This window comes from Doryrhamphus excisus, chromosome 5 (assembly GCF_030265055.1).
Source record: "Doryrhamphus excisus isolate RoL2022-K1 chromosome 5, RoL_Dexc_1.0, whole genome shotgun sequence".
Classification (NCBI taxonomy): domain Eukaryota; kingdom Metazoa; phylum Chordata; class Actinopteri; order Syngnathiformes; family Syngnathidae; genus Doryrhamphus; species Doryrhamphus excisus.
This window is the reverse complement of record NC_080470.1, coordinates 22,381,642-22,405,250: the sequence shown is the minus strand read 5'-3', so window position 1 is coordinate 22,405,250 and position 23,609 is coordinate 22,381,642. Positions and strand designations below refer to the sequence as shown.

General features: G+C 41.9%; 3 protein-coding genes across 5 annotated transcripts in view; 1 reads left to right on the top strand and 2 right to left on the bottom strand.

Annotated features, from left to right (window-relative positions):
* The window catches only part of nme7 (NME/NM23 family member 7), an 18,597-nt gene extending 5,261 nt beyond the window's left edge, over positions 1 to 13,336 (bottom strand). Inside the window, exons 1-10 of one of the 2 annotated variants that reach the window (XM_058072721.1) lie at positions 13,102 to 13,336; positions 12,424 to 12,531; positions 11,754 to 11,920; positions 11,435 to 11,545; positions 9,675 to 9,725; positions 8,724 to 8,931; positions 8,559 to 8,664; positions 3,093 to 3,157; positions 2,574 to 2,642; positions 2,347 to 2,448 (exon numbers count right to left, since the gene is read on the bottom strand). In XM_058072721.1, coding sequence (XP_057928704.1) covers positions 2,347 to 2,448; positions 2,574 to 2,642; positions 3,093 to 3,157; positions 8,559 to 8,664; positions 8,724 to 8,931; positions 9,675 to 9,725; positions 11,435 to 11,545; positions 11,754 to 11,920; positions 12,424 to 12,531; positions 13,102 to 13,104 — 990 coding nt within the window. In that variant the 5' untranslated portion in view covers positions 13,105 to 13,336. Of the gene's footprint in view, positions 1 to 2,346; positions 2,470 to 2,573; positions 2,643 to 3,092; positions 3,158 to 8,558; positions 8,665 to 8,723; positions 8,932 to 9,674; positions 9,726 to 11,434; positions 11,546 to 11,753; positions 11,921 to 12,423; positions 12,532 to 13,101 lie in introns of those variants that run through there. The other variant, XM_058072722.1, reaches the window with a different exon arrangement.
* Positions 12,697 to 18,093, top strand: zgc:172121 (uncharacterized protein LOC337599 homolog). Of its 2 annotated transcripts, XR_009129824.1 has the most exons (9): positions 12,697 to 14,064; positions 14,291 to 14,358; positions 14,438 to 14,610; positions 14,684 to 14,781; positions 14,957 to 15,118; positions 15,187 to 15,392; positions 15,556 to 15,632; positions 16,398 to 17,180; positions 17,252 to 18,093. XR_009129824.1 is itself a non-coding variant. In XM_058072723.1 (8 exons), exons 1-8 carry the CDS (start codon positions 13,960 to 13,962, stop codon positions 16,478 to 16,480), a joined length of 972 nt encoding a protein of 323 aa, XP_057928706.1. In that variant the 5' UTR covers positions 12,697 to 13,959; the 3' UTR covers positions 16,481 to 17,245. The 2 variants fall into 2 exon arrangements, 1 of the variants encoding a protein (XP_057928706.1); XM_058072723.1 differs by lacking the exon at positions 17,252 to 18,093 and having other exon boundaries at positions 16,398 to 17,245.
* Positions 16,478 to 23,609, bottom strand: LOC131129305 (basic immunoglobulin-like variable motif-containing protein). The gene is made up of 10 exons (XM_058072720.1): positions 23,382 to 23,609; positions 22,332 to 22,784; positions 21,048 to 21,174; positions 19,413 to 19,508; positions 19,229 to 19,333; positions 19,054 to 19,148; positions 18,848 to 18,980; positions 17,445 to 17,528; positions 17,271 to 17,367; positions 16,478 to 17,192 (listed from the first exon to the last, which is right to left on the bottom strand). The coding sequence occupies exons 2-10, from the start codon at positions 22,741 to 22,743 to the stop codon at positions 16,929 to 16,931; spliced, it is 1,413 nt and encodes a 470-aa protein (XP_057928703.1). The 5' UTR covers positions 22,744 to 22,784; positions 23,382 to 23,609; the 3' UTR covers positions 16,478 to 16,928.

The window sequence follows — 23,609 nt, the reverse complement described above, 5'->3', positions numbered from 1 at the left end:
GTTTACATATTTATTTAGTTATTCTAGTATCATACATATTCATCTGTTATTAATCATAGTCTATGTGTGTGTTCGTTTTTGGAAAGAAGAAGCCAATAAAATTCACTTTTAACTAACATGGTGATAGATTGATATATCACTCCATGATGAATTATAGGCTGATGAAGAGGAGGATTGTTTCAGGCTGTGTCCAATGATCTTACGTTAGCTAGTCTACGCAAACATGAAAACTCATTCACACCGATAGTAGCCTCTGAAGCCAACCTGTTTGGTGCAGATCTGGATAAAGATGCAAATCACCGTTTTCTAACTGGATTATTGACGGGACTTGCATTCAATTCTATTCCATTTCTTTTGTTTTGGGAGTTTAAATGCGTGCTACCGCCACCTACAGGACTGGAATGGAACATTATAGGACAACCCACCAAACGTTAGCATTTGTGGCTTTACTTCGTTCTATTCATGGCTACCTGGATTTTGAACTTTTACCATCACATAAATATAATTTTTAATTTTAGAATAATAATTTTTATGTTTATATTTATATTATTACTATACAATTACAAATATATATATTCGTAATTTATACTGTATACGTATATGTATTGTGCATGATTTATTCGATATATTTTATTATTATAAAATAAATATATATTATATATATATTATTACTGTTGATAAATTGTATATATTTGTATTACACTATAAATATATAAAAAATATACATGTAGTATAATCATATCATATATGATTTATTATACATATTTTTATTTATGCATTTTTTGTGATTTTAAAAACGTATGTTTGTATTTGTATGATTATTATATTATATTGTATTATATGCAGTACATATTTTTATATTGTTATATTTATAAATGGTATTTATTTGTAATATATATTTATATTAAACAATGTATTGTAATCATATTATAATATAACATATAATAATCACCTTAAATATATTATAATCATATGATATGATTTAGTCTACATTATGTATTTATGTATAAATAAAAACATGGCTGTGCTTTTTTGTTGCGTCTCCTCCAGGCGGCTGAAGGAATACGTCATCGATGACTGTACCAGCTGATCAATCAATAAGACAAAAGGGGGCGGGGCCGTCCGTCGTTATTATCAACGCTGTCCACTCATGCGTTGTTTATCGATAAGTCGATAGCCCGTTGCGAGTGTAAACATTTATGAAGGAATACTGTGACCTCAGCTATGTACGTGTCCTGTTGGTGAACCCCCCCCTCTCGGCCACCATGTCGCACCACTTTACACGACGCGTGTCTCACAGTTATGTCACGTTTGTGCCACACTGAAGGTCGCTGTAAGGTCATAGATGGTGAGCAGGAAAAGCGGGAAGCGACACACGACACCAATGTGACTGACATCACTTTGTGTTGTCGAATAAAATAAGCCCCGCCTCATTGATTGATCTAGCCTGAAAACAGCAATGGGGGGGCGGAAAAGTGACTTTGATTGGTTCATTTGCTAGCCCCGCCCCTATGCCGGCATCATTAAGGAGACAATAAATGGATGTGGGCAAGTATCGAGCCAGGACCTAATTATTTTGGCAACAAGAGCAGGATGTTGGGGGTCATGTGACCTGGTAATCATTAGCTCATTAATTAGGCTCATCTCTGACCTGGGGGGTGCCAAGAAGGACGCAGGATGAAAACAAAATATGATTGATAATTAACCCAAAATGCAACAGATTCTGCTGAGTCACGTTCCATCCAGGGAGCTCTTTGCCTCCTGTCGCCGCGGCAACAGAGCCTCGGCGTGACATCCATTAGATTTCACGTCACGCACCGGCACGACGCTGTATCCAGGAATACACACACACACACACACACACACTAGTGGTCTTGTCTGCTTGTGTCGAGCCCTGACAACATTGCTCTTTTAGATGGGATATTTTAACTTAATAATTTTATTATGTCGTTTTTTCCATCCATCCATCCCTCCATCCATCCAGCTACAAGGGGTGCCAAACCAATATTTAACAGTATTATGAAACAACGTTATGTGGTGTGTGTCGGCCACCGTAGGTCAGGGGGCGTCCATGTTCGATTATTATTCCAACTGTGTCACTCATGTGTCATGTGTGTCATGCATATAACGGCCTGTGAAGGCATCCATAAACAGTCGCAGGGTCGCGTGATCATGTGGCAATTCGGTCACATGGTCAGCTGTGCAAAGCCTTCATCATAGGAAGAGCATTTTCCCAGCATGCCTTATCTTTTCAGCCCGGCTAGTTGCGTCTGTGTTTCACGGTAGCTCGTGATCAACGCAATGGGTGCTGGACGGGTGATGTGCACACAATTTGTCTGAACTCACCGGATCGGCGGGCCCGCAGAATTCCCTGAAAGTCTTGGCCACATCATTGCCGTGGATCTCCAGGACCATGCAGGGTCCCAATGACAACTCGGTCACCATGTCCTACGGGGTCGTCAGACAACTCTATGATGAAGATGATGATGATGGCAAACGCATGCATGTATAATGTGTGTGCACACAGTCTTACTGTGGGGTGTCCCCCGCCCCGCCATTGACAGGCCACTCACCATGTATTCTATCACCACACCTTTGTAGACTTCGTAGAACTCCTCCGCGTTGGCTTGGTCCACGTTGAACTGGAATGAGACGGAAGGCATCATAATTCCAATACAACACACCTGGATCACAGGTGTCATGAAGTCCATCCAACACATTCTAGTTCTTCCCCAACATCTCCTCACGCTTTGTGCACTGAGAAAAGATTCCCTGGCATATTCTCCTCAAAAGTGGGTCGCGCCTTAATGACCGTTGGAAAGGGTGGGTCCCAGGTGGAGAACCCCCGTTTTAGAGTATTAAATATAGGCATTTTTATGGCCGTGGCCAAGATTTGTTGTCTACTGTATCTTTGTTTAATACATAGCGGGCTAGAATCCTAAAGTCAGACTTTATGATGATAATAGCGTGTGGTTTTGATCCAGATCCAGCATTGGTAGTCCATGTTATTTGGTTTGGTTCCATGTCCCAATAGTTTTGTCTGCAGTGCTGACTGAGTGAGTGGAACTGTGGTGACACTACATCGTGTTTACCATTTCCAGAGCTGAGATGCAGAAGCCAGCCTCGGTGATGGACTTGAGGATCTTGCCGGCGAGGCCTGCAAATAAAGCACATACATGTTGAAATGACGACGGTGATGTGCTCGGGTTTTCAACCATTGAGGCCACCCTGATGTGAAGGTTTAGGCTTCTTATCAGGAGTTGACCACGGTGCAGTTTTTCTGGGTTATCTTAGCTGGCAATGAGCTCAGGCTGCCTCCCAGCATCTGGTTGGACAGTGAGAGGGTCTCAAAGGGAGGGACGGAGGGAGTGGGTGGATATGCGTCAGAAACCGTTCAGATACCACCACAAAGACGCTGAAGGTCACACGGCCCACCGATAAGACCTTGCCTTCGCCTTCACTCTGATGGAGTCGTCTGCTTGGTGAGACCGAGCGTCTCCCGAGTCCTCTGCGCCCTCCATAGGCGACAGCTCGCCATCACCCCCCCCCAAACAGCTGCTGGTGTTGCTAGGCGACGCAGCACTTGTGGGTGCCTGGCAACAGAAGCTTAAGCTATTCCAGTCATGTCTGCATGACGACGTTAGAGTCTTCCTCCTCCGATGCCGCAGCGTGATCGCCGTGGGGGCGCACGGTCATGGCTCGTCCAGACGCTAGGCCACAGGTCACCTTAAGTGTGCTTGACTAATAGCAAAGCTTTATGAAGCTGTCAATCAAAAACAGTCCAAAACACACCTGTAAGACCTTCTACAACAGGGAAACATGCTTTTTGGAATTCTACCCATCATCCATAATCTATATGTGACACGTGATCACATGTCTTTCTCTTTCAGCTAAAAAGAGGCAGCTCAGAATGCACATAATGAGATGCAACTACTCCTCAAGCCTTCCGAAAAAGCCTCCAAAAAGTGCCAACAAGTGTGCACAATGTGACCTGCATATTAACCAAGCTACAGTGACATTGTTATTATTATCATCGTTATTAACATTGGTAGTTACACCTCACACCGAGCTGGCTAGCTTCACCACAGGATCGCCCGCAGTGTGTCAGCATCACACTCACAATACCTCAGGTCACTAGCGACAGGTAACAGTACATATTGGGAGCTAGCTTTTTGTTTTTCAGTTTGGAAAAGTTATTGGCAATGTAAAATCAACGCGCTCAGGAAGTTTCTGCTAATGCTTAAAATACTGTAAATCAGGGGTCTCAAACACATGGCCCGTGGGCCAAATGTGGCCCGCAGGACACTAGTTTGAGACCCCCGCCTTGATATGAAAGTTTAATGTTAGTCCTCTGGATGCTGTATGGTATCATGTAACCAGAAAAAATTATTACGTTTGATTAATGTTCATGTTAAAGGTTAAATAACTGTTAATAGTTATCCTCCCTATCCGTGTGGAAGTGGTAAGTTTTTGGCTATTTAAGTTTAAAGGAAATAACTTGAAGGCTACCGTTTAGGTTAGCTAGCTCTCTAGTTTGCGAGTTAGCATGTGTCTCAAGACCCTGCAGTTGCACAATATGTTATAATAAAAAGAGTATAAATGTGACTATAGTCATGTTTTGTCATGTCTACAGGGCTCTAATAATGCTTTGTTAATTTTAATCTGAAAAAAATAATTTGTCTACCCACCAACTATATGTGGTTTCTTAAGTTTTTATTATTTGCCATTTTATTATTATTATTATATTTATTTATTTATTACTGATTGATTGATTTTCTTTATTCTTGATTTGTTTATTTATTTTTCATCTTATTTTGTGTAGAAAAATAAAAAGTAAGATATTTGATAACAGTGGAATGTTTTATCAGAGCTTTTCTTGTAGAAAATTGGAACCAAAGCGAAGTTTTTTTAATTTTTTTGTTTTTAATAAATGCGTTTTTTTTTTTTTTTTTGGAAAACCTGATGCGGCCCAGTCTCACCCAGACCCGAGCTCCAGTGGCCCCCAAGTAAATTGAGTTTGAGACCCCTGCTGTAAATATTACATTTTACCACGAGTGTGCATGTTACTACTGTACATGGTTTCAGCATGTACCGTAAATTCTGGTGCGCACCCACTAAATTTAGAGGGAAAAGGTTTGTTCACCAGTGTACAATATATAAGCTGAGCGTGTCTATGTCATAAAAAGACATATGGTAAGAAATACGAGTCTATGAAGACCATGCAGCTCTTTATTTGACAGGTGCCAATCTTGAGCTATGAAAAACGTACAACGCGCTTGTCAACCCACTGGAAATGGCAGGAGGTCATGACTCAACACATCACACTAACTTAACACTCAAGCGTTATACCTCAGAAGGCATATGATATGAGTTTAATATGAGAACAAGAAAACAGTTTAAAGTTTTCCCATAATGCATTTCGTTTGACAAAACCATTTCATATAGGTGGAACATAGAAAAGGTTGAATGATGCTGTAATGCTGCTTCTGTCCACTAGAGGGAGTTAGAGGATCCGGAGCCCAAAGCCCAGAGGGAAGCTGATGTCATTGCAGTACCCCAATGATTGGGCTGCTCAGACGCAATGCGTTGTGGGAAAATTTGTGGGATTTTTTTTTCAATTTAAAATCATATCGGGACATATTTGCATATTTGTCACATACACCTTGTGAGTGTTAAGTTGCTATGTGATGAATTTAGTTGTTGTTCTTTGAAAGATAACACACTGTTTTGTTTTTATATTGTTCTGTATCATGACTTCAATTTCCAACGGGTGGACAAGCTCATTGCGATGCACAGATAGCACGTGATTGGTTCCTGCCAAATACAGTACAGTATTGTTTCATCACTGACCTGTGAGCAATTAGTAGTAATTCAGAAGTTAAAGTAATTCCTCATTTAGATTTTTTTTTACACTACAATAGTATATTTTCTTCCCACCTTTAAATAATTTCTATTTCCCTCTATTTTTGTTTATTTTGTAGTAATTTTTATTATTATTTTTTTTTTATTTATTTTTATTTTAATTATTTGACCCCACCAAAAAGCACTTAGAAAAGACGGAACCTATTTCTGAACATATTTATGTTGCTTTTTATGTTTTTGCTGACTTTTTTTCTCCCCCAGAGTCCATAAGAATTACGTGCACAGGCATCAGGGCAAATTATGCAAATTTCGTAATAGTTATAGACATGTGAAGCGACGTTAAAGGGGACCTATTATGCTAATTTTTCAACCCGTTGTATTGAGTTGTGGTCTCCTGTAGAGCAGCTACACACAATAACCAGCACAGAAACTTTAGATCTTCCAGAATCTGCACCTATTCCAGCTGTTATTTCCATTGATTTGTGCTTACCGCCAAAACGGTCTGTTTTCATTTATTCATGCCCACTCCGCTTGATTGGTCACGCGCCCAAAGTGCTTCCCAACTATGAACCATATGAGGAAGTCCGTCGTTCTGTGACATCACAAAGGGGCAGTTTTACCACGCCTTTTGAAACAGAGCGTTTTGAGCTATCCCAAACTTCATTCAGGGTTCACTTCCAAATATGCAAACCTCATTATCTGAAACTTTGGCATGGTTTAACACGAGAATACAACATTTTAACTACATTTATAGGTCAGAAATGTGCAAAAAGAATAATAGGCCCCCTTTAAATAGTCGATAAAAGAACTTGAACTAAAACTACATAAAACTACTCACCCTTTGGAGAGGCGTATTTAAACGTAAGGTGTTTGCAGAGCAATACTGCTACCTAGTGGTGTATTGTGTGTATTGCTGTTGTGTGTGCCTGATGTTTTATACAAGCTAACTATCTTGGTGCTTGTGTGACTTTCTTCTCCACCAACTTTAACGATGAAGATCCACACAGTCAGCCTCCTCCTCACATAACAGTGCGGCGTTGTAAAAACACTCAATTGCTCAATTGTTCCCCGGCAGGCAAAACAAACCTTGCTATGGAGGTTTTTCTTTCTGTAAACCATTCTCACGGCAAAACACCCCGACGTGTCTCGACAGGCAATGTGCAGGACTTAAACATCCTTCACCTTGGCTGATTACCGAGAAGGTGTGGTGGGGAACGGCACATGCCATCCTGATCCTGCCGCGTCATCATAAGAGTGGATGTTTTTATCATTCGGGACTGAATGTCATCAGTAATCACTCACTGCCTCCGTTTGGATTTCACAATGTTAAATCTTTCAATCCCAAGTGAAAAGGGTGAAACTTGCCCTCACGTAAGCCAATCATGTCACAGCTGTGATCCATGGGCTGGGATCAGTGCGGGGATTTGGGGAAAAAAAACAAACCCAAGCACTTATTTTGTTCATGGCATATTTTAGAGTCACGGGAGTGCCATGAGGGTCACAATAATAATCCTAGGCTCATTTAGCTAAGCTATACTAGATCAGGGGTGTCCATGGACTGTGTGAATACATTACAAGTATTGGAAAACAGGGACTTACTTTTCAATCACCCTGTATAGTTCAAGAAAAAAAACACATCTCATCGTTGTCATCTCGGTGAAAAAGCCTATTATTAGTATCGACGTCTTCAATAATCTTCAAAAGATTTATTTTTGTGGTGTTTTAACTTAATGACCATAATATTTTGACTTTATTCCCATAATATTATCCACATAATTATTCATTCATTCATTTTCTACCGCTTTTTCCTCACGAGGGTTGCGGGGGTGCTGGAGCCTATCTTCGGGCGAAAGGCGGGGTACACCCTGGACTGGTGGCCAGCCAATCACAGGGCACATATAGACAAACAACCATTCACACTCACATTCATACCTATGGACAATTTGGAGTGGCCAATTAACCTAGCATGTTTTTGGAATGTGGGAGGAAACCGGAGTACCCGGAGAAAACCCACGCATGCACGGGGAGAACATGCAAACTCCACATAATTATAATAATTTTAGCATAATTTTCCACAACCTAATTTTCCAAAACTTACAGCTGTATTTTGTTTCGTCTTTAAAAATATATTTAATCTCTATGCTACTAAAATGACATTATTTTCCCTGACAAGATTTAATACTTTCAAAAGAAATAATTTTTTTTTTTTTGCTTTTCCATTTCTGCTATTTTTTTAATTTTCCAACTATTTATTGTAAAATTCCTCCTCATAATTATGGCTTTATTACCATAATATTCAGCAAAATAACCTTATTTGGTTTTGTTTCTCATATTACCCCTTTTAGAAAAGCATGTATTTTTTTTTTTTTTTACGTTTAATATTTTTCTCAACTTTTTCTCATTCGATCATAGCTTTTTTCACTTAATATTGTAACTTTATCTTGGGAAAAGTGGCCACACTTTGAGTATCATTCAGCTGCATTATATTCAATATTCAAATACTAATCATTTCAAACATAAACAATTTTTAACGTACATTTTGAGCCTGATTTGTTGTGAAATGCGTCATATTATATTTCTATTGATGGTAACAAAAGGACGTGCCCACAGTAGACATTATGGAGTATTTTGGAGTCTTTCTAGTGCCTTCTATGTATTTGCGTTTAAGGCTGACTTGGGGAGCCGCAAGCTCTTACCTTCCGACATGGCGTGTGGTTTGATGATGCAGCATGTGCAGTCCAAGTAGATGGCCGTATTGGGTGGACCGTGGCAGATCGCTGTCGGGAAGAAGAACTCCAGCTCCTGTGTGACGCCAATGCATTAGTAGTATGGAGGACATTTCGAAGCATAAAGCGTCTTACTCTGGCAGCGGCAGCCAGCGAGTCCGAACCGTGTGCCACGTCTTTGCCGCCCTCGGTTCCGAACTGCGCACGGATGCTTTGCGGCGCCTCCATCCGAGCCACCGCCGGGTCCGAGGGTCCCAGGAGTTTCCTCCAGACAGACACGGCCTCGTCGCCCATCAGTTCCAAGGCAACCACGGGGGCCGAAGTCACCAGTTGCACCAAGGAACTGGGAAGCAGAGCAACACCGTGTTTATTATTTATTTACAAAAAGAAAGTTGAAACAGTTGGAAACTGTAATTTTACGTGAATAAAGTACAAATATTCCGAGGAAAAAAAATTGTATTCTAATGAGAAAAGGCTATTTTACTTGAAAAAAACATAATATTATGGAATATTATCTTCGAAAATTACCATCTCCAGGTCAGGTTCTGCCCCTAGTAGAGAATATAAGTACCTCGGGGTATTGTTCACGAGTGAGGGACGTGATGGAACGTGAGATCGACAGGCGGATTTGTGGCATCGGCCCGTTGTGGTGAAGAGGGAGCTGAGCTGAGAGGCAAAGCTCCCAATTTAGCGGTCCACGTTCCTACCCTCACCTATGGTCCCGAGCTTTGGGTAGCGAATGAAAGGACAAGATGGCGGCTACAAAGGCCTGAAATGAGGCTCTCCCTTGGAGATAAGGTGAGACGTAAAGGGCACGTTTGATGGATGGATGTATTTTTAAAGTTGTAATATTATGAGAAACAAAACGTCCTAATGTTATGGGAATAAAGACAGAATATGATGTGAATACAGCATAATATAAGCATATAATACAACATAATAGCGACAGGTGACGCTATCCCGATGGTTGTTTGCTGGCTCGTTAAAATGTTCTTTTAGGTCATAAAGTTCTATTATCTATCCCACACAGTGTGCAATGAGGTTGTAAAAGCTCTCGCAATCACAACAGTTAGCTTTGACACTCACTTGAAGAACGGCTTTGATTGATGTTCCACATAAAGGTCTGCTGCTTGGCTCCTGGAAAGAAAACCACGCTTGTGAGCCAACAGTATCATCGATAACACATACAAAAAAAGGTGAACATGGAAATGTGGACGACGTGTGCTATTGACGACATCCTTCTGTGTCGTTCAGTCCTGCGAGATGTTGGAAGGTGTCTGTGGGAATTTTGGTTCTCTTGTGAAGTCAGAGATCACAGATGTTGGACCTGTTCTAGGTCTTCCACACCAAACCCCTCCCAGCGCACATGAAGGGAAAAGAATGTACAAGAAATGACCGAGCATGTCCGGTGGGATACGTTGTAGTCGCCTATGGCCATGCTTATCTAACTTTGAATGTTTTATTGCTGCTCTACCCGTTATTACTTTGTTTGAACTGTTTCAAAACACACGTTTTCACCTATTACAGTCCACGAGCAGAAGTTTTATTTCCATCTTAAATGGTTTATTTCCTTTTATTAGGTCTACTCTATTGGTTACAACAGGTACAAAGCCATTTAAAGCAGCCATTACAATACAGTGATGAGACAATAACCACCACAGGGGAAAAAATGACCAGAAAAAAAGAATGTGTTAGTTTTTTTATATTATTTATGTTTTCATTTTCTCTGTTTATATCTACTATATTGGGTACTAGGAATGTAAAGGTGACTATAGGGGTGCTATTTTGTGTGTAGACATAGACTTTCTTTATTGTCATTGCACAATAACACAGCAGTGAAATTGCCAACGAAATGTCGTTGCCTGGCTCCCGTGTAATAAGTAATAAGTAATAAATACTAATGTGGAGAATTAATAGATTACATCAAATATGAACAACAATGTACAGCGTAAACAATAATTTGTACAAATAATTTAAATAATTTAGAATAAATAACAATAATTTAAAGTTTTGGTTGTGCGTATGGGCAGGTAGAGGGGCTTATTTGGCATTGAGCAGTCTGATGGCCAGGGGGAAGTATCTAGATCGTTTTTAAGGCTATAACTTCAAAAATGTGATGTGTGATTGGCTGGCGACCAGTCCAGGGTGTACCCCGTCAGCTGGGATAGGCTCCAGCATACCCCCCTGCGACTAAACTCTGAATCCCCGACGTCACTCACTCTGCTCCTCTAAGAAAGACATTTATGGCAACACACACTAGACCGATTCTTATTTACTTGTCTACTATATTGGGTAATAGGAGTGTAAAGGTTGCAAGCCTCACAGCTAGGAGACCCGAGTTCAATTCCACCCTCGGCCATCTCTGTGTGGAGTTTGCATGTTCTCCCCGTGCATGCGTGGGTTTTCTCCAGGTACTCCGGTTTCCTCCCACATTCCAAAAACATGCTAGGTTAATTGGTGACTCCAAATTGTCCATAGGTATGAATGTGAGTGTGAATGGTTGTTTGTCTATATGTGCCCTGTGATTGGCTGGCCACCAGTCCAGGGTGTACCCCGCCTTTCACCCGAAGACAGCTGGGATAGGCTCCAGCACCCCCTGCGACACCTCGTGAGGATAAGCGGTAGAAAATGAATGAATGAAGGTTACTATTTTATGTCTTGAGGCTAATAAGGCAATAAGGCATAATAATGTTAAAAGCCGTATTTAGAAGGTTGTGAAAGGGCTTTCTACGCTCCAAGTACCAAAATATTCCATTTATAAATAAGGATTTATACAGAAATTCACTGGAACCAATTAATCGAAATACAGGAGTGATGACTGGACTGACTAAAAAAAAAAAAATCACCATGTCAGATGCGTCATCTTGGCATTGGTCACCATCAAATTGGCGGCGAATGCCATTTCCAGGATGTCTCCGATCTTCGGAACGCCGTCCGGCTTTATCAGAGCAAGCGTCCTAGACGACAACATAAGACCATTTCAGAGCTGCAACCAGATGATATATGCTCCAAAAACAACCTTAGAAACATTACATAAAGTATTTAACAAAATAACTGTATTTTTTGACCTCATCCAGCATGGAAGTGCTGATGTGACGCTGTGTTCTGCTTAGGCGCCGTCTAAAAATAAGTTCCAGCTGCACGTTTGTTGACAAGGTGATGTACCTTTCTTTTTTGCTGCCCAGCTTGGTGGCCGTGTAGTGGTCGGCGTAGTCGACGAGATTAAGCTGACGTGAGAAGATGTTGACGCGGTTGCCCACAAACATATCCTGCATGCGGATGTCGCCGTATTTGGTGCGCCGCAGGAATGTTCTCTGGTTCTTCAGGTCAAACTGCCGAAGGGAATTAAAAATTTAAAAATAAACAGTCAGGATGGATTAACACCAGGGCGGAAAAGTGTACATAATAAATGTGGCCAGCCGCAAATGTTTTAAAATAGCACTAGAAATCTCAGCTTAGCAGTAAATAACTTGAAATGTGCTTTCAAAGGGAGCCATCATGGCTGCAAACAATACATACACACCATATTTTCTCAACTAGCATGTTGAAAAATAGACTAGGTAAAGCTGATATTTCTTAAAGAGGTTTTTAAAATAATATTGGATCCCAGTGGGGCACAATTGAAAGTTTATTTTCATAGAATACTCCATAATCAAATTTGTGCAGGGTAAATCTGCATTCTTCTCCTATTGGCCGCCATACTTGAATTCAGCAGCCTGATTATGCTAAGAGTTCACAGTTCACTGGTGCCCAGTGATCTCTTCGCATTAGTAATCATATGTGAGTAGTCTGACGTCATCCATGGGCATTTATGGCATCAAACTTCACCACTTACCATCTCCACTGAATTGTCATTTGGGTAGTAAAAGAATTGGTAGCGCCGCACCAGACATGCCGCAGGGTCGTACCACTCTGCGAGGAAGGCAAAGCGCTCCTTAGTGTCCTAAAAAACAAAACAAAAAAACCTTTACACTGATTTCCGCACAAGGTCACAAAGTGACAGTGTGCAAGCACTGCAGTAATGCATGGTGGTAGACGACCACTACAATGTATCACACTGGACGGTGTAATAGCGCCACCCTGTGGGTGGAATTATATTTTGCTGCTTCATTCAAAATTGAATTCGAATTTAGTTTGGTTAAGGCTTAACCTTAAGTATACCTAACGCTGTGGTCCCCGAGCTCGCTTTTCATCCTAATTCTGTAGTATTTTTTGGTACCAACACCGCCCTTGGCAACAATGTTGCCTTTAACGCCTGGCTAGAGTTGCCAAAGAGATTGGTTTAATACAAAGCTTTGATTTTATTTCTGTTTTTGTACATAATGTACATGCTAGCCATGTAGCTAATGTAGTGTAACGGAAACATGCGGTTTCAACTGTTTTGCTAGCTTGCTTGTCAGGTAGTCGCGGTGGCTACCTTCGATATTTGTTGGAATAGATGGCGAATACAAAACTAACTTGCAGTGTGTCCACGTCGCTGCTGTTTTATGGATAGACACTTTCATGAACTCACCATTATTTCACGTTAGCGAAGTCTTCATGTCCCAAGTCGTGTTTGGCGAGCGTTAGCTAGCCGGGCTATGCCGAAGGTGCGTTCTTGTTACACTGTAAAAGTCGGGATTTCCAACAGTTCTTGAATGAAGCGTTTCATTTCAAGATGCGTGCACATACTTGTTAAATACATTTGACTAGTTTGAACAGTACTTGATGTATTTGTTATGAACTTATCGACTGGACGTTTGTGTTTTATTACTCGTTGGCCACGGCTTGAAGAAGAACCGCACTTTAAAACGTCCGAGGAAATATGAATGCAACATTAGTTTCTATAGCAACCGAACTACAGGGTGAGACGCATTCAGGAACAAAATACAACATGATTTTGAGCTGTACGGTATATTGAAGCATTGTAACGCTGGGTATTAAAGTGACAAATGACATAATTATTGAATATACACTTTCAAGGAATAAAACACGCGAATTTAAATAGTTCAGCTTGACTGAACAATTAATATTAGCAGCGTCGTTGAGAATGTCACGTTCGAATGTGGAAAATGTATAAAATGAGAACTGATACGTTTATTTTTGGGAACACAAAGCAAAACGACTTGACAGTATAGGAACAACAGCAATATTTAGGGGTGTGTTGCAGTATTGTGAAGGTGATAACACTCCAGGTAGTTAAAAATCCTAGTAGCCATGAACGCAACAAACCACCCAGCAACCCGGAACCAAAACAACACAATGCAGAAATGAGGCACATTTTGGCACTAACTTTACGCTTGACTTTAACAAGAGTGCAATAACTTTCACGTTATTCCGTTTTATTTTAACATTATATAATTTATTTACTAACTTTATTCTTCTATTTGTCATGAGTTTACGCGCTCGTTTGAGAAACTACGCGAATGGAGATGGAGCTCTCCTGTTGGACGGTGGATTAGCAACACAACTGGAGGCTCAAGGTGCAAAATTGCAGGTAAAATACAATAAAATTGTTATTTGCCAAAGTGCCTTACTTGGTAACCTGAAACATGCAAAATGAAGTGACAGCAGTAATATTTAGTAGTACGAACACTACTATTAATAAAAATAATGTGGTCAATATTTGTTATTTATTTGTCATTTATGTATTTTAAAATATTATAATGAATAATTTATTGTTGTATTATTTTATTAATATAATTCTATTATTGATATTCCAGGGAGACCCCCTGTGGAGCGCCAGGCTTTTGGCTACAGATCCTCAGGCTATTAGCGATGCTCATCACAGGTGCGTGCAATAAATACTTCAATACTTGACTTGAAGTGGTCATATACAGTTGTAGATAGATGTGACACCACACTCGTAGCTTTCTCAAGAGCGGCGCCAACATCATCACCACAGCCACCTACCAGGCGACCATTCAAGGCTTCGTCCGACACTTAAACGTGAGCTCGGACGTCGCCAGGGAGCTGCTGGTGTCTGGGCTTCACCTCGCCAAACAGACGGTCACCGCATACGTGTCTGACACTCATGGGAAAGGTAAAAAGCAGCGATCTGTCTTGACTGTGTGTAACATGTGTTATTGAGGCCGTTTGTTCACGTTGTGGGCAAGCGTGTCCCCTGGTGGCGGCGTCGGTGGGACCCTATGGAGCCTCCTTGCACGACGGATCCGAGTACACCGGGGCGTATGCGAAGACGATGAGCGTTGAGGTGAGATGCTGCAAAACAAACATGATACGTGACAGACTGCATCCCAGTCCAGAAGAATACAGTTTCTTGCTGTGGTGTCCCCCAGAGCTCCATTCTAAGCCCATGTTATTTTCCATGTACACTGCAGCTCCTAATGCCTAATTGCAATTCAACTTCTTGAATGTTCAACGTGAAGGAGCTGAAATCTTGGCATAGGCCTCAGCTGGAATGTTTGGCGGCGGCGGGAGCTGACCTCTTGGCTTTCGAGACCATCCCAAGTCTCAAAGAAGCCGAAGCGCTGGTGGAGCTCTTGCGAGAATTACCAAACTGCGATGCTTGGCTCTCCTTCTCTTGCAAGGTAACTCAGAAGTGGACGGGTGTGGCTCATTCTCAGGGAGTCCTTAAACTGACCTCTGCACCGGTCAGGATGGGGCATGTCTAGCAGACGGTAGCTTGTTCGGCGATGGTGTTCGTGTGGCAAACAAGTCGACGCAGCTGCTGGCCGTGGGAGTCAACTGTTGTACTCCCGAGTGGGTGGAGACTCTGCTGGACTCGGCCAAGGCACTGAAGAGTCCCAACATGAGATATATTGTGTACCCCAACAGCGGGGAGGAGTGGGATGCTGAGCAGGGGTGAGTCAAAATGTTTGTTTTGATTTAACTTTCTGTGTATTGCAGTAAATGACAACAAAAGTCTGTAAACTGTAAATTCACCATAGGAAATATACAATAATAATATATCAACATATGGAAATAATAGCACATTGTCATCTTATGGGTTTTTTCTCACGCAAAGATGGAGAACATCATCAGGGAAATCGTCGATACCAGCACTCAGTCACACGTGGATCAAACAAGGCGCCACTTTGATCGGTAAGAAGATGTTTTGGTTTTGTTTGTTTTGTATTTCACATTTAATCAGCCTCATGTTGCTAGGCAGAATTCCAAGGGCACAATAATTATATATACAGCATTACATAATTATTTACAAATGTTATTAATTGGAAGGAAGACTGTTTAAAGGCGCAGAAACAAGGTTAACACAAGGTTCAACTACTATGGATGAATGGCTGATGAGGATATACATGCAACCATATGTCAGCAAACATTCCCGATACGTGTTCTAAATGTTTAAGTGAGAAAGGCAGTCTACTTCACTGTATGTGGACATGCAAAACACAATGTTCTGGAAACATGTCTTCAATGTGTTGACAATGAATGTCCCATTGAGTACTAGACTGCATGCTTGGAATATGTATACCCAAACGACTTTATTGATGTGTCAAATAGAACACGGATATTGGACTTTGGAAGTTAGCCGGCTAAAATAGTTGTTGCACTTTGTTGGATGTATTGGTAGTATTGGTGCTCCTTCATTGGGACCGTGGAAGGAAGAACTATGTAACCATGCATAGGACTTGAACGATTAACATATATTCTAAAAGGTAAAGAGAGAGATTTCCATAAACTCTGGGAACCATATGTGACCTTGTTGGAATAAGGGAACACTATATACTGTTTGGATATTACTTATTTTTTCCCCATAATTTTTGTCACAAATGAATATAAGTATGGACAATACTGTACAATCAAATCAGAAGTGTATGAAAATGTAACAGGCTTGCCTTTGTCCATCAGGGGGTTGCTGCCGCGTGGGTCCCGATCAGATTGCCGAGCTGAGACGACATTTGGAAGGACATGGAAACATAACGATAAGATAATGGCCTCAGATGTGATTTATTGGAAAATAAATGAACAGCAAACACACGTGTACGTGTACAGTGATGTCACCAGTGAGGAAAAATAGGTCTGGTGGTCACTATAAACAATGATGGAAAAATACTATATATACTACTAAATACAACTAAGTAGGTTGTACATTGTTTTTTTAGTCTACAAAGACAAAAGAATGGTAAAAAGTAGGCTGTAAGGTGACATTGCGTCTCGTTTATGTACAAATAAATAGTACTATCATGTAACAACTTGATACAAATACATCAAACTTGTATTTCACCACTAGAGAAAAATAGTCCCAAGATGATGATGTCACTGCACTTTTACGGATACTTCACGCCACTGCCGCCTCTGGATGGAGGTGGTATTACAAGTGGACTCTGTTAACGGGGCTTCTTGACAGCTGCGCCTTCCTGTCGGGTCGATGTGGGGGATTCAGTCCATCTCGTCCTCCTCCAGGTCGCTGTCAGGGGAGCTCCTCTGTCTGTTCTCTGCGGTGTTAGGCAGGCGCCTCCAAGTGGCGTCTTTCTGACTGCCCATGCTGTGCGATCGTCCCAGCTGGACCAGGCGCTTGGCAGACGTCCTCCCCTCCGCTTCATCTGTGTCGTGACGAAGGTTCTCCAGATTGAGAGCCCAGGGGCCCAGCTTCTGCCAATTGACCCTCTGGAAGGCCATGATGCAGTGCAGGTTGCCGCCCACCTGTGACCCCACAATGTTACTGGCTACTTCAATGGTTCTGGTTTTTGTGTACTTGCCAGAGCTGCTCGCCTGGGGTACCTTTTTGGTGGTGCGCCTCTGGATGCCCTTCTCCATATGGCGAATGTCCAGGTATTCTGGATTCTGGGTGTTGAGGTCGGTCACGATGTCCAACCACCTGCACAACAACACTTAAAACCCCAAAAAAGACCCCCACTCCCCAAGAAAAAAAAACCAAACTCCACAGGTGCTTACTTTTTACAGTGGATAGCTGCATGCTTCCTGCTGGGTTCTCCAATCAGGATCCAGTGCTCCATCTCACTGGTGGGCAGAGGACCTCTAGAAAAAAACAGACTCTATATGAGGACTGGTGTGATGTCATCTGTGCCATCTTTAAAAAAAAACAACCCTTTTGTCCCATTTTTGTATTTGATTTATGTCCTCATTTCATCATGTAATATCACCAAGTGTGACATCACCATATCACCATTTGATATCATCATGTGTGATACCATATGGCATTTCTATGATATCACCATGTCTATATAATCATTTTGTGATATTACCATATGTACGATATCGTCATATGTCTGATACCAAATGGCCATATTGGCATTTCTATGATATCACCATGTCTATATCACCGTTTTCTGATATTACCATGTGTCTGATATTACCAAATGGCTGATATCACAAATTCTGACATCATTCATCTGATATCACCGCTGTCTGATATTACCACGTGTCTGATATCATCACATGCCTGATATCGCTGTATGTCTGATGTCATATATATACTCTATAGCCATGGATGTCCAAAGTGCGGCCCACAGCACCTTGTACAAATACAATTAATCAGAAACAGCAAAATTGAGAAATATAGAGCAAAATGTGCCAAGATGAAATAGTGAAATGTTGATACTAATAAATGTTCTCCCCGTGCATGTGTGGGTTTTCTCCGGGTACTCCGGTTTCCTCCCACATTCCAAAAACATGCTAGGTTAATTGGCAACTCCAAATTGTCCATAGGTATGAATGTGAGTGTGAATGGTTGTTTGTCTATATGTGCCCTGTGATTGGCTGGCCACCAGTCCAGGGTGTACCCCGCCTCTCGCCCAAAGACAGCTGGGATAGGCTCCAGCACCCCCGCGACCCTCGTGAGGAAAAGCGGTAGAAAATGAATGAATGAATGAATGATACTAATAATAAGACAAAAAGTTTTTACAAAATGGAAAAAAATATCAACAGGGCCCCTGCAAAACGTGCACCCCTTCTGTGTTGCCTGTGCTATTACTTTTGTGAAGCGGTAGAAAATGAATGAATGAATGACAACATGACATGGTGGCATGGTTACCTTTGACCCCCATCAGTCAGACTGACTTGAAATTTCTCACACAGCCCGATGCGCTCTTTATAAAACACCCAGTGTACCTTGTATGTGTTTATACCAAATTTGGTATACAGCTTTACGCGACTGACAATCATCTGTGTCAAATTTGAACAAGATTGATTGAAAAACATGGCCGCCATCAAGGACTAATTGTCGCCATGAGTTACTGAGCATTTAGCAAAAAATGTCTTCCAAAGTAGGGGGCACCACTAATGAGCCCCAAGCACCCATGGTAATAGGTACCTAATAAATCTAGGTAATAATGTACCTGTAGGCCTTGGCTGCTTTGAGGGGTGTGGCCTCAAAGCCCACAGGGCAACAGTAGTGGTTCTGGCAGTGGTAGATGTACGCCATGGAGCTGTCCTTCAGGCCCTGGGTCAGCTTCAGCAACGCTCCCTCCGCTAAAATAAAAGAACAATAAAACAGTTTTTTTAAACAGTCACATGGTGATTGTGTCGAGGGGCGGAGACTAGCCTGTTTCTCCCGCTGTCTTGTGTTTGCCGTGCGGTTTGTACAGGATGTACGAGCAGCCTCGCACACGGAAGTTGTCGTTGATTTGCCGGAACCACCTTGAGTGGCGAGAAGAGCACAGTCTGCACCGTTAGCACACTCCTCCGCATCGCCCATGGCCGTCCGAAAAATATCGTACCGCATAAGCGTGGCGTTTCCCGTGAACGGCCCGAACTTGATGTCGTCGAAAGGCGGCTGGTAGCCTAGGATGTGCAGCGCTTCCTCTTGAGAGATGGGCGGCAGGCTGGCCGGCAAAAAAAAAAAAACACCACAAGTCAAGACGCTGCATTTTTTTCATCATCGATGACGCTGTTGCTGCTCACCTTCCTGCGCCCAGGGTGCTGTACAGGAAGTTCCAACACGACACCAGCGACGAGATCCCACATGACGTCTTGTACTGCGGCCGACTGATACAGTACCTGAAACCCGAATACACCCATCAAAACACTTGTTACACTGCCTGTGTGGCTTATGGAAGAATTATAACGTCATACCGATGAATCTGATAACATTAAAAATAGTTCTGAGTTCATATAAAATGCACTTTAAAAAAATCCAACATGCTCTCTTCTATTGTGGAGTTGCATCATCACCTCTTTGTAACATGAAAAAACATAAAAGACATATGACTACGTCTTTGCTAGCGGATGAGTTCATGTCTTAACAGCTGGCAACAAAATATGTCCAACCTTGTGATAAACTGCACTAATCGGGTCCAATTAGCCATTGTTTTTGTCTTCTGGGACGTGTGACAAGGTAACAAGGTGTTAGGTGTGAATGGGGAGCAGATGTGTTCAATTTCCTGTTATTACTAGCCACATTTACATGAGTTTTTCGCTTTCCGAATGGAATCTTTCCGAAAACAATGATATACATGGAAAGGAATATTCCAATCTCTTGTCTACATGCGGCGCTATAATCAAACAGAATAGTCAATGGGGCATGTGCAGTAAAACGTAAACATCAACATCACGTGATATCGACTTCCCCAAGTTTTTCTTTCACTTGTTGGAATAACTCCGTATTGCCAGTTTTTCCTTCGTCCAGTCTTGAAATTTAGTTTGGTTCAAAAACAAAAACTTTCCGCAGCAGTCCAGTGCCGATTGGTCGCCTCCATTTTTAAAACTGAAGAACGTCTGCAGCTGTGTGTTACGTCATATCTGAGCAGAACGCACCTGGAATAAATTAAATTAAAATAAATAAACAGGACTGGCTGCACGGCGGTCTAGTGGTTAACGAGGAGACCTGAGTTCAATCCCACCCTCTGCCATCTCTGTGTGGAGTTTGCATGTTCTCCGGGTACTCCGGTTTCCTCCCACATTCCAAAAACATGCTACTCCAAATTGTCCATAGGTATGAATGTGAGTGTGAATGGTTGTTTGTCTATATGTGCCCTGTGATTGGCTGGCTGGCGACCAGTCCAGGGTGTACCCCGCCTCTCGCCCGAAGACAGCTAGGATAGGCTCCAGCACCCCCTGCGACCCTCGTGAGGATAAGCGGTAGAAAATGAATGAATGAATGAATAAATAAACAGGAAAAGATAAAATTCAGATTTAGATTCTGTTCCACAGATGGCGGTAATAACCACCAATCAACAGAAGAAGAAAAACACCACGAAGAAGATCGCACCCTGATAACTTTGCATTTGAGTGGGTACAAGATACCTCAATCAGATTGGGGAAAGGAATATTCCACCCCTGTGAATCCGATTATATATTCATTCGGATTGGCACTTTTCTTTTGGAATGAGGAGTATACAAAGGTTACATTCTTTCCGTTTGAGCAAATAAACCGAATGCAATTGGAATATTTGGGTCCATGTATACGTGGCTACTCTCAGTTGCTCACCAGAGGTTCAATGAATATTCCACAACACACACTACTTCTGCTTGTGTGGCTTACTTACTTTGCTTTACAATCAGCGTTTGTGTGTTTGAACGTAACAAAGAGGACTTTACCAGCGTCTGAGGTCCAGAACTTTCCTTTGTTTGACGTCCTCCAGCGAGGCATGAGGCGGGATGTCCTGCAGATTACGGCTGGGTCGGTCCGACTTCAGCTTCTTGGTGCTGCACTTCTTCACGTTGCCTGTAAGGGAGCCAGTATCAGTCAGGTGGAAAAGGAAGTTGGACTAAGACCGGCGTGTCCGGAGTGCAGATTCTAAAAGTATCATTTAACAATGAAAAATAAAATAAAACAGCAAAAATTTGAATATCAGCAGTCATTTTACAAGAATTAAAAATCATTTTAGGGGCAAAAAGTTGACAAATTAAAGAAAAAAATCGAATAATAGAAATATTATGAGTGACAAACAAAACAATAAATTAAAAAAGTGAATAAATAAAATAAAAATAAAATAAATAATAAAAAGTTAGAATTTAGGCTGTGGAATGCAATAATATAATATATAATGCTATGCGCAATAAAGTCAGAATTATGAATAGAAAACTTACAAGAAGAGATTAGTCAATATTTTATTTTAATATTATATTATATTTTTATTTTATTGGCCCATGTTCACAAAACAGTCCAGTGTGAAATGCCGTTGACAGATTCAAATGCATTTCTTTGCTGGTAGGGAATCAGGAACTCCAACCACTTGTGCCTGATGGTGGCATCTCTAGGAATTGGAAACAATTGGGACTTTACCTTACGAGCTATTGCTAGCAATGTAGTAAAAAGCGTATCTGGCTTCAGAATCAGAATCAGAAATTGCTTTATTGCCAGGTATGATCATACACATACTAGGAATTTGTTGTGGTGAAGTTGGTGCATCTATTAAACATGAAAATACAAAATATAACAGTAGAAATACATATATACAATCTGTTTTTTGTTTGTTTTTTTCCAGAAACTTACAGATATATATGGAAGGCCGCTCCTCTGTGACATCACAAAGGCACAGTTTTACCACACCTTCTGAAACTAAGCGTTTTGAGCCATCCCAAAGTTCTTTCAGGGTTCACTTTCAAATGCGCAAACCTCATTATCTGAGACTTTGGCATCATTTAACATGAGAATACAACATTCTAACTACATTTATAGGCCAGAAAAGTGGAAAGGAGATAGATCCTCTTTAATGCTTTTGATGAAGGCTCTCAGATCATAGCACCTGGATTGGTGTGTGTGTGTGTGTGAAGAATGTAGTTCATTTATGGAGGCTCCGCTGTATTAAGAAAACCTTACAAAAAAGCCAAAACTCTGGGGCACATTTTACCTGGAAACTGAGCTGAGATGCTACGTACCTGTTCTAATTTTTCTTGTGAGCACCGCCTTGAAGTCGCTGGTGTCTATCTCCCACGCCAGGGTGGTCTTCACGTCAGCAGAGGTCACGTCCTCCATCTCACAGTCTCCATCAGACACCGCAACGCTACCCGCGGCCTGCGGCTTGGGCGCCGCCAGCCCGTCGTCCTGTTTCCCCACCACCGCCGCCGCCTGGTTGAGGAGGGCGTAGTCCGAGCAGACCGTGTAGAACTTCTCCCGGGAGTGAGTGACCGGGAAGGTTCGGGGGAGGAGCAGCTCACCGCTGGACGCCCGACGAGCTACGCCCGCTTCACGGGCGAGGGAGCCGATGAGGCGACAGTCCTCTTCCTTCTCGCCATGAGTGGGTCTCTGCATTACTGATGGTTCTGTGGGACCGTCTGAAGTATTGGGCATGTAGGAGCTGCTTAGAACATGTGTTGGGTTGGGATGATAATCTGAAAAGTATACAAATTACAACATATTAGTAAAGCATACTGTGGTTGAATTACAGCCTTCTGTATTAATTATGGCGGCACGGTGGTCTAGGGGTTAGCGCGCAGACCTCACAGCTAGGAGACCAGGGTTCAATCCCACCCTCGGGCATCTCTGTGTGGAGTTTGCATGTTCTCCCCTTGCATGCGTGGGTTTTCTCCGGGTACTCCGGTTTCCTCCCACATTCCAAAAACATGCTAGGTTAATTGGCGACTCCAAATTGTCCATAGGTATGAATGTGAGTGTGAATGGTTGTTTGTCTATATGTGCCCTGTGATTGGCTGGCGACCAGTCTAGGGTGTATATTTTAATGTGTCTTCTACTCTGTTTTACTCAACTTTATTTTTTCACTGTAAAGCATCTTTGAGTATTCTGAAAAGCGCTATACAAATACAACGTATTATCATGATTGTTGTTGTTATTATTATTAATTAGGTAAACGAATACACGTGTTTGCATGAACGATAATCTGGTCTGTACATCACACAAACATACACTTACTGACCAGCAAATTCAAATGACATTAAAACAATAACGAAACATAAAGTGTCCTCTTTCACCTGAGGTGGAGATGAGCACACACAATCTGCGAGGTAGGCAGGAGGTATAAACACGCCCAATTTAAGTGTCTGTTCCGATATGTTGCTCCAAAATACACCATGCGGGAATGTTTGGACTTGTTAAAGCGTCAAACTAGCCACAAATTGGCCAGCAGAGTAGAACATTAGCTTGCTTACATGTCAACTATTAACGCTTAGTAACTACTAAGCGGCGTCCTCCTGACCCGC

Bases quoted from the DNA above. Each gene is read 5' to 3' on its own strand.
- zgc:172121 (XM_058072723.1), top strand. From the start codon at position 13,960: ATGAGTTTACGCGCTCGTTTGAGAAACTACGCGAATGGAGATGGAGCT. The intron at 14,782-14,956 runs GTGAGATGCTGC...TTCAACGTGAAG, and splicing joins CGAAGACGATGAGCGTTGAG to GAGCTGAAATCTTGGCATAG. The intron at 15,393-15,555 runs GTGAGTCAAAAT...TCTCACGCAAAG, and splicing joins GAGTGGGATGCTGAGCAGGG to ATGGAGAACATCATCAGGGA.
- LOC131129305 (XM_058072720.1), bottom strand. From the start codon at position 22,743: ATGCCCAATACTTCAGACGGTCCCACAGAACCATCAGTAATGCAGAGA. The intron at 19,334-19,412 runs GTGAGCAGCAAC...TTTGCCGGCCAG, and splicing joins AGCACCCTGGGCGCAGGAAG to CCTGCCGCCCATCTCTCAAG. The intron at 18,981-19,053 runs GCTAGTCTCCGC...CTTTTATTTTAG, and splicing joins CAAGACAGCGGGAGAAACAG to CGGAGGGAGCGTTGCTGAAG.